We start from the raw sequence: 10,585 nt of genomic DNA, 5'->3' as shown, positions 1-10,585 counted from the left end.
CAAGTAGATTTGCAACATGAACAATTATCGAAAAAAATTCTTTTACTGAAACGTTTATCCAACAAACCTAATTAAGCAGAACATGCCTTTTTCTGTACCATTGAATGATTACAGTATTCATTTCTTACGGTCCTCCAAGTACAGCATTCTCGATATCCTCTCTACTCAGTGCATAGCTGAATCTCCTCTCCATATCTTTTTCTAGATTGCCCGGTCCATTCTTCAAATATCTGAATGTAAAAAATGCAACGGTCAGAGAGTAAAATTATTGCAAATATAAGCTCAAGTTAAGAACTACTTCTAGCTTAAGGATGTACAAACTATAAGCAAGCCAGGACCTTAAAAGCCAGATACCTCAGGTACCACAGAATCCTACAGTTAAGAACAATAATCTCGAGAGATTCTTGAAAGGCCAAGAGCTATATTATTTGGGTGTTCACATTACCTAAGAGCTTGAAAGTTGAAAACAACTGTTAAAACCACAAAACTGACGAGCTTTATACAACAGCATCCATGGAGAAAAGAGAGATGATATGAGACCAGCCAAAAGTGTTTAGTTTAGCCAAAGTTCTATCTTTTAGCCAAGCCTTGTCATATTTCAAATCCCTCCTTAATGCAACTTGTAGAAAAGCCACATCTCATAGCAAAATGATTGGCCACATCTAAGAGTGTCGTGGCACTCCGTCCCTCAAACATGAGTGTCACTTTCCATCTCAAGTCGCACACGTCAGCTTACCTAAGTGCGTATTTATCTATATTTTCATGCCACACTTCTTTCAAGGATAGTCCTAATAATTCAAACTGTTATAGGAAGAGTCACATGTCATTTAAACTTAAAAAACATCATGCTGCTTTATACTATATTATGCAGAACGATGGCTTCTAAACTAACACAAAATCAAGAGACATTCTCTAAACCACCAATATACGACCCAGAGTTCAGTTTGAGTGTTTTGACACTTAATTCAGATAATCACACTTCTTATTCTTCACCAACAAACAAAATTCAACAAACATTTCCAGCGTGGATAATTTAATAGTCCTTGAGGCAACCATCTGACCGTAACTTACGTAACCTCAGGCAGTCCTCAGTTGCACTTCTTCCACGGTATCTTTTATGTCTGGTTTTAAATGCCAACCAAAATGAAAAATAATCTTTAAATTTTTTTTGTTGCTGTCAAGCAGAGTGAGCAGGAATTCATTCTCGTAGATAGTACTTTCCAGCCACAAATCTGACAAGATTTACATAAAGACCTGTGATTCGTAAACTCGCAAGAGTGCTATATTTCTCACTTTCACATGATAAGGATAACTAATCTAATATGCACTTTGTAGCCTCATCAATTTCTTAGGGAGTAGTTTTCAGCTTTCTTAAAATCTGTAGTTAACATGGTTACTCCGGCATGCACAAAAAATTCTTTATAGGTAACTCACCATGAGGTGAGAAACTTCTATCCTATAACTGGGTGACTCAGCTAATTTGTGGAAGGTACATATCAGAAAATTTCTAACCAGGAATATTATTGCATAAAGGTAAAAGCTATTACATTAAGGCAGCAGTTCTATTCAACTTCTTGGTGTTGTATGTTTTATTTGAGATATGGTGCAGGGAGTTGGACTGCTAGCATCACCTATCTGAATTTTCCGGATTTTAAAATCTATAGTAATATATTAAAGTTCTTAAACAAGGAACCGTGCCATGTGGCGCTATATTAAAGTCTTAACCACTAAACCAAGTAGTGTTTAGTGTTATAATTTTGAAGTAAAAAATTAATGAATGAAAATTCTAATTACCCCCCAAACTAGTTGCTTTATCAAAACCAGGGAATTACTGAACCAACAGACAGCAAAAGCTTCCTCTATTGATGAGCTTAAGAGCTGCGAGAATGCTGGTATGCTCTAATTGGCCGATGTTCCATTACATATAATTAAGCCTGTGATAAGGTACATAAAGCAGTGTCGGCCTCTATGAACAACCAAGATGTACAATAATTCTTTGGCTTGCTATTGATACAGTTTATACTCAGAGAAAAAAGAAATACACAAATTTCTGTTTAATGTGTGTTTGTAATTCTATTGGAAATACTATTCATCTCTTTTTTACATATGATTGACATATGAATTACCTACTAATTCAGGCTTCGGTTTTCGATTGGCTAGTTTTTGACCCTACATGTTGAACTCTTTCTCATAAGATCAAATATTATGATTTAATGCAACATTAATGAAACTACTAATCTACTCTGCAATTAAAAGAAAGAAGGATGCATGAAACTACCCTGAAAACTAAAATCCAAACAGCAATCTCAGCACCATAACTCCAATACACTACACCAATCACTAAAGTTCCAACTTCCAAGTCTTAGAATTTTTTCAGCACAATTTTTTCCAAATTTCTGCTCATCTCACAAATGAATATCATTAAAGATTACCCAAAATTGCAACACTGTATATACATAACATTGTCTTTCTTTCTTTATTCACAATTCTAGACAACATTCTTACCAATCATGAATCAACTTAAAACAGTAATTCCAACTATCCCTAAAGTGCTAATACTAACAAGAATCAAAAAGACTGGTTTTTTTATTCATTCCCATCAAACAATTCAAAGCTATTGCCAAAAAAAACCATGATTCCAACAAAGAAAATTGTAAGATACAACAAAGAAATATTATCAATGAGAAAAACCCAGAAAGCAAAAATGAAAGAAATACAAACCTTATATTAAGGTCAGTGATATCAAGAGAAAGTTGAGCATGCCATTCAGATTTTTCAATAAACCAAACAGCCCTATCATCAGAACTTTGATAAAAACCTAAGCTTTTAAGCCAAGCTTCAATGCAGGGTAAACTATGAGCATATAAAGGTTTCTTTTTATCAGGCAATCTATTAATCCATTCATCTTCAACTGTTGTAGAAACTTCTGGTTCTGATTCTGAGTCTGGAGAAACTTTTGCTATAATAATTGGAGATTTTCTTGAGGGAAAAAGGGGAAAAGATGGGTTTTTTGAGAAATTTAAAGGGTATTTAAAGGATTTGTTTTGAGTAGCAGATGATGAAGAAAAAGAAGTGGGTGAGAGGAAGAAGAAGGTGTGTTTTTTGGTGTTTGTGTTGAGGGTGTTTGAGAGGGAAGAAATGGATAACATTTTCATTTGTGTTGGTTCATTGGAATTCCTATTTTTGTATGTTGATCCAATTTCTAGAACTACAAGTGTAGAATTTTTTGGGATGAATATTACCCGGGTTAGATTTCTAGATTGTGCTTTGATGTCCAATGGTTTGGGCCATGCCAAATCTCGCGTGCTTATTAGCCTTATATACCACTTCCCGTCGCTCGATAAGAGTATCTCGAGGTGACAAACGAGTCATATTGATCGGGTCAACTTTGTGTTTGAGCTATATCCGGGTTGGGTTCGTTCAGGTGCGGGTTGATATCAGGTCCATATATTTAGGGTCGTATTAGATTGGATTTCCAATCTTGTAAATAAATAACACACATATAAGACTCATAAGAGTAAATTAAATAATTAGTGGACAATGACTAGATAATATATTATATTTCATGACGATATTATAAATTTATTTAAAAAGTAACTAATATGACAACTTTTCGGGTTGGGTTGTGGTCATCATTATCGGGTCATTTCAGGTCTGGTAGATTCGGGTTCAAGTCATATTCAGGTCTATATAAATTTCAGGCTGGGTCGAGTTATCTCGGGTTTTGGTTCTACTTCGGATCGTTATCTTCGGGTGAAAACGGGTTTATCACTTTCTTTATTTTGAAATAGCTATAATAAGTGCAACCAAACTTAAAACGGTAAAACAATTTCAACATTATTATATATATGACATCAAAAAGCAAGAGGGGACCACAATTTTTTGTTTCACCACTTGAATTACCTTACTTTATTGTTTCACTTTACATTTTTTTGCTATTCCCCCACTTATTTGTGATGCATTGATTGAGAAACGGAGGGACCAAAAGGCACTAATCTAGCAAGATGATGTGCAATAAAGTTTCCACGATTCCATCCCTATGCACATGAGACCATACTATTACACTGAAAGATGTTGGAACATTTATAGGGTAATGGGTTTGAAACTCATAAGGATATGTACTAGAAGAGGAGGAGGTCTAGTATGCAAAAGGCTAGAGTGCATCAAGTGGCAAAACGCATTGATAAACCAAGGGAGACAGAAGACTGGCCGCGAGTCGCGACAACCGTCGCGAGTCGCGACCAGTGGCCCGTCGCGAGTCGCGACAGGCGTCGCGGGTCGCGACCAGCGCCTCGCGACTCGCGATTTTCGCGAGTCGCGACGTGTCTTCTGCCTTGGAATGCGAAAAGATGCCTTGACGGTTTTATGTCCGTTGTGATGTTATGGCCTCATTTTAATGACCTTTAAGGTCCTTAAATCAGCTGATTAAAGGCCTTTGATGGGTGATTAAATGGGGGTTATGATTAGACTACTCTAGTCAATGAAAGGTTTATTCTTCCTATATAAACCTTGGGATTCCTATGAGTGAAGGGTTGAAAGAAAATCAGAATTTTCTATTCTATACTCTCTCAAATACTTCTTGCTTAGCTTAAGAGAAAACTTGCAATCTTCTCTTGAGTGTTCTTCACAAACACAAAACACAAGTTCTTGTTGATTCACTTAGAAGATCATCTAAGTGGATTGTTTCTCTCCATTGTATCTCATTAGTTATTTCGTGTTAACCCGGTGATCCTAGAGGGGCGAAATTAAACTAATAGGAAAGCGTAGTTTCCGTGCCTTGGAGTGGATATCCGGTTCTCTCATTGATCACAAAGTCTAACAATCTATTAGTTTAAATTCTTTTCTTTTCGGATATGGCTCAATCACTCAAGGACATGACTATGAACTTCCAAAAGTTGGATAAGTTTGAGGGGGTGGGCTATCGGAGGTGGCAAAAGAAGATGCACTTCTTGTTGACCGCCTTGAATGTGGTGTATGTGTATCAACTCCTATGCCACCACTCCCGGAAGATGGAGAGGAAGAGCCTCTTGAGACTACTAGGAAGAGGATCAAGTGGGAGAATGATGACTACATTTGTCGTGGTCATATTCTCAACTCTCTCACCGACCCGTTGTTTGATCTCTACCAAAATGTGGAGAGTGCAAAGGAACTTTGGGACGCTCTTGAGGCCAAGTACATTTCGGAAGATGCTTCAAGTAAGAAATTCCTTGTTAGTAATTTTAATTCTTTTAAAATGACTAATGATCGGCCTATTATGGAGCAATTCCATGAGGTTCATCATATTTTGAACCAAATAAGATCACATGGTATGGTGATGGATGAGGCAATTGCGGTTGCCTCAATCATTGACAAATTACCAAATTCTTGGAAAGATACAAAACATCTTTTAAAACATAAAAAGGAAGACATGTCCATGGAGCAATTAGGAACTCATCTTCGTATTGAAGAGGGGATCCGGGCTCAAGATGGGGTTAAGGATACTACTCCTAGTATTCCTAAATCTACCGTTAATTTGGTAGAGGTTGGTGGGTCTAGTAAGACCAAGAAATCCAACAACAACAACAACAACAACAACATAACAAAACCAATGTTGCAAACAAGAAGAGGAAGACCCTCTCTTGTTGGATATGCAATGGTCCTCATCTTAAGAGGGATTGTCCTTCTAACAACAAAGAAGAAGACAAAGAACACACAACCTAGTGTTGTTCAAAACCAAGGTAACAATGCACATGTTAATGTAATTGAAGAAATGCATTTTGTTGCTATGATTTCTGAAATTATGTGTGTGCAGGTTGATGATTCTTGGTGGATAGATTCGGGAGCCTCTAGACATGTGTGCAATAACAAGGATTTCTTCAAGTCTTTGAAAGATTTGGATGATGGTCCAATCTTGTATATGGGGAATGATTCTACGGTAAAGGCTAGAGGCATAGGCCAAGTAGAATTGTTGTTAACCTCGGGAAAGACTTTAACTCTCCGGGATGTTGTGTATGTACCGGAAGTTAGGAAGAATCTTGTGTCGGAGGTCTCTTGAATAAGTATGGTTTTAAAGTTGTTTTTGAGTCGGATAAATTTGTACTTTCCAAGGGTGGTATTTTTGTTGGACAAGGTTTCTTTTGTAATGGAATGTTTAAATTTAGTATTGATAATAAAATTGGTACTAGTTCTATTTACATGCTTGATGTTTCTTCTCTATGGCACAATCGTTTATGTCATGTGAATTATCGTAGATTATATGACATGTCTAAAATGGGGTTATACCTCCTTTCGATTTAAAGTTAGAGAAGTGTCAACTTCGTGCTAAATAAAATTACAAAAAATCCTTATCCTAGTGTGACTAGACAAACGGTATTGCTAGAATTGGTGCATAGTGACTTGTGTGACTTTCATAGTTCACCTTCTTTGGGAAATAAAAATATGTTGTAACTTTTATTGATGATTTTTCAAGGTTTTGTTACATATATTTATTATTTACTAAAGATGAAGCACTAGAAAAGTTTAAGACCTTTAAAATCGAAGTGGAACTCCAACTTAATCAAAAGATTAAAAGACTTCGAACGGATAGGGGTGGTGAATATTATAATCCAAGTTATTTTAGTTCCATTGGTGTAATTCATGAAACAACCGCCCCATACTCACCTCAAAGTAATGGTATAGCGGAAAGGAAAAATAGGGTCCTAAAAGAAATGGTTAATACCATGCTTTCTAATTCGGGTCTTAATGACGGTTTTTGGGGTGATGCAATTTTAACTGCATGTTACATTTTAAATCGAGTTCCTAATAAAAGGAATAAGACTACCCCTTATGAACTTTGGTGTAATAAAAAGCCTAATCTCAATTACCTTAAGGTATGGGGTTGTAGGGCAATTGTCAAATTGACGGAACCTAAAAGGAAAACTTTAGGTGAAAAAGGAATTGATTGCATTTTTATAGGCTATGCGGTACATAGCAAAGCCTATAGGTTTTATGTCATTGAGCCCAATGACTTTGTCTCTATTCACTCCGATAGAGTCAAGGGATGCAATATTTGATGAGACTAGATTCTCATCGATTCCAGACCAAAGGACATGATACCTAGTACTAGTTCCAATGTTGTAGATGACATTTAAATGATCATGATACTACAACACCGGAAATTAGGAAAAGTAAACGAATTAGAAAAGAGAAATCTTTTGGACCGGATTTTCAACTATATTTAGTTGAAGGGTCAAGGGAGTCAATTTCGACTCAAATTTCATATTGTTACAATATGGAGGAGGATCCTAGGTCCTTTGATGAGGCTATGAAGTCTCATGATTCTGCTTTCTGGAAAGAGGCAGTGAATGATGAAATGGATTCTATAATGGGTAATCACACTTGGATTTTAGCTAATTTACCTCCCGGTTGCAAACCCCTAGGTTGTAAATGGATTTTTGTAAGGAAAAAGAAAATCGATGGAACCATACTAAAACATAAGGCCCGGTTAGTGGTCCAAGGTTTTAGGCAAAGATATGGTATCGATTACTTTGATACTTATGCTCCAGTAGCTAGAATAGCTACTATTAGACTATTGATAGCATTAGCTGCGATTCATGGTCTAGTAATTCACCAAATGGATGTAAAAACTGCTTTTCTTAATGGTGAATTGGAGGAGGAAGTGTACATGAATCAACCTGAAGGGTTTGTGGTTAAAGGTCAAGAAACTAAAGTTTGCAAATTAGTTAGATCTTTGTATGGTCTTAAACAAGCACCTAAGCAATGGCATCAAAAATTTGATGAAGTTGTGTTGTCTAGTGGGTTCAAAATAAATCAGTCCGATAAGTGTGTATATAGCAAATTTGATAATAACGGTAAAGGAGTTATAATTTGCTTATATGTTGATGATATGCTTATTTTTGGGACTGATTTGGAACAAGTGGAAAAGACCAAAGTCTTCCTTTCCTCTAGCTTCTCCATGAAAGATTTGGGTGAAGCGGATGTTATTCTAGGTATTAGAATAATAAGAGGGAAAGGGTCGTTTTCTTTATCACAATCTCATTATATTGAGAAAGTGGTCAAGAGGTATAATGAGTCAAATTCGACTCATTTTGCTACTCCTATGGATCCTAGTATTCACTTGGTTCCGAGTAGTGGTACTCCAATTTCACAATTGGAGTATGCAAGCTTAATTGGAAGCTTGATGTATGCTATGACTAGCACTCGGCCGGATATAGCCTTTGCTATTGGCAAGCTCAGTAGGTATACTAGTAATCCTAGTATGTTGCATTGGCAAGCATTGAGAAGAGTGTTAAGGTACTTGAATAAGACCTTGGATTATGTCATAACATACAAAGAGAACCTTCTATCTTAGAAGGTTACTCGGATGCTAGTTGGATTTCGAATAAGGAAGATTATTCATCCACTAGTGGTTGGGTGTTTCTTCTTGGAGGAGGTGCCATTTCATGGGCTTCCAAGAAGCAAACATGTATAACGGATTCCACTATGGCATCGGAATTCATTGCTTTGGCTTCTTGTTGCCAAGAAGCGGAATGGCTAAGGAATGTGTTGAGTGAGGTGGACTTATGGGTGAAACCAATGTCACCTCTTGCTATCCATTGTGATAGTGCATCAACCATAGCTAAAGCATATAGTGAAGTCTACAATGGCAAGTCAAGGCACATTGGAGTTAGACATAGCTATGTGCGGGAAATGATAAGGAATAGTTGTATAACTATTAATTTTGTTCGGTCTAGTTTGAACTTGGCGGATACGTTTACAAAACCGTTGTCAAGGGAACTAGTGAACAAAATGAACAAAGGGATGGGTCTTAAGCCTATTGATCAACCTATGGTGAAGGAAAACTCTATTTGATGTCTAATACAACGTTAGATCTCAAATTCAAGGAGGATAGTACTTCTCTAAGAGGTTGGGAGCACTTGTTTAATACATCCCGAGGTTAGTGCTTGTTGCTACAATGATAAAGAGGTTGAATTTTATTCTTAATAAATCTTTGATAAGGTGCTCAATTGTAGGAGCATGTCCGGAAAGATTTACCTATGTAAGCTAGAAGTTTGGCCGCTTCATCAAGTCTAAGGCTTGACTTGGAATGCTTATGAATGGATATGGACACCAAGGCTTCATAGGTGTCGGAGGTTTTAAGAACCTAGTTTATGTTTGTGTGTATTAGTAACTTCAATAATTTGTAATGGTTATATGATTCAAAGCTTTGTCTATCATTATGATCTAAATTATTGTAAAGATTACTTTTACTAAATGGAAATTCAATCGTTAGATATTTCCATGATGCATGAACATGTGTGTTTGCGATTTATAGCAAGTTGAAAACTTTTCAACATTACCCTATAAATGGGAGGAGGATTGTTGGAACATTTATAGGGTAATGGGTTTGAAACTCATAAGGTATGTACTAGAAGAGGAGGAGGTCTAGTATGCAAAAGGCTAGAGTGCATCAAGTGGCAAAACGCATTGATAAACCAAGGGAGACAGAAGACTGGCCGCGAGTCGCGACAACCGTCGCGAGTCGCGACCAGTGGCCCGTCGCGAGTCGCGACAGGCGTCGCGGGTCGCGACCAGCGCCTCGCGACTCGCGAGCTTTTTCGCGAGTCGCGACGTGTCTTCTGCCTTGGAATGCGAAAAGATGCCTTGACGGTTTTATGTCCGTTGTGATGTTATGGCCTCATTTTAATGACCTTTAAGGTCCTTAAATCAGCTGATTAAAGGCCTTTGATGGGTGATTAAAATGGGGGTTATGGTTTAGATACTCTAGTCAATGAAAGGTTTATTCTTCCTATATAAACCTTGGGATTCCTATGAGTGAAGGGTTGGAAGAAAATCAGAATTTTCTATTCTATACTCTCTCAAATACTTCTTGCTTAGCTTAAGAGAAAACTTGCAATCTTCTCTTGAGTGTTCTTCACAAACACAAAACACAAGTTCTTGTTTGATTCACTTAGAAGATCATCTAAGTGGATTGTTCTCTCCATTGTATCTCATTAGTTATTTCGTGTTAACCCGGTGATCCTAGAGGGGCGAAATTAAACTAATAGGAAAGCGTAGTTTCCGTGCCTTGGAGCGGATATCCGGTTCTCTCATTGATCACAAAGTCTAACAAAAGATATGCATAAAGACAAGATATCTTCAAGAATAGAGTCGAGATTAGAGAAAAAAAAATGGCCCCCTTTGATAGGCGATAAACAAGGGACTGACAATCCGTCTCAAAGATGACTTTTGGATGATTACTGAGACGAGCCAACTTCACAGCTAAGCATAGCGCCTTTCCTTCCGCTACTAACACAGGCCATTAAGCACACACTCTACGACACGTTGACCGCAAAATCTTCCCCATCTCATTCCTTGCTACCACACCAAAACCCATCCACCCACCCATCCTCCCCTACCGTGGCTACCGAAGCATCTGAATTAATCTTAATCACCCCACCCGAATTAATCTTTAGCCTTGCAACTCTGAGGTACTTTTGTTTTACAATAGTGCTTGGAAGATGATTAAAGTAAAAGTATTTTTGTGAGAAACGATATCAAACTCAAACTTGATTCTTTGCAAGTTAAATTGATGTTAGACTGAACCATTACTAACAGATATGTGTAC

The 10,585-nt window shown here is 37.3% G+C and overlaps 1 protein-coding gene across 1 annotated transcript; it reads right to left on the bottom strand.

The window, feature by feature from the left end:
• Window positions 1-24: 24 nt before the first annotated feature.
• LOC104888316 (uncharacterized) lies at window positions 25-3,289 on the bottom strand. Its single transcript, XM_048640892.1, has 2 exons — window positions 2,722-3,289; window positions 25-230 (listed from the first exon to the last, which is right to left on the bottom strand). Exons 1-2 carry the CDS (start codon window positions 3,153-3,155, stop codon window positions 125-127), a joined length of 540 nt encoding a protein of 179 aa, XP_048496849.1. The 5' UTR covers window positions 3,156-3,289; the 3' UTR covers window positions 25-124.
• Window positions 3,290-10,585: the final 7,296 nt, after the last annotated feature.

This window comes from Beta vulgaris, chromosome 3 (assembly GCF_026745355.1).
Source record: "Beta vulgaris subsp. vulgaris cultivar EL10 chromosome 3, EL10.2, whole genome shotgun sequence".
Classification (NCBI taxonomy): domain Eukaryota; kingdom Viridiplantae; phylum Streptophyta; class Magnoliopsida; order Caryophyllales; family Amaranthaceae; genus Beta; species Beta vulgaris.
Note: the sequence above shows the minus strand (reverse complement) of the source record. Positions and strands in the feature narration are given on the sequence as shown.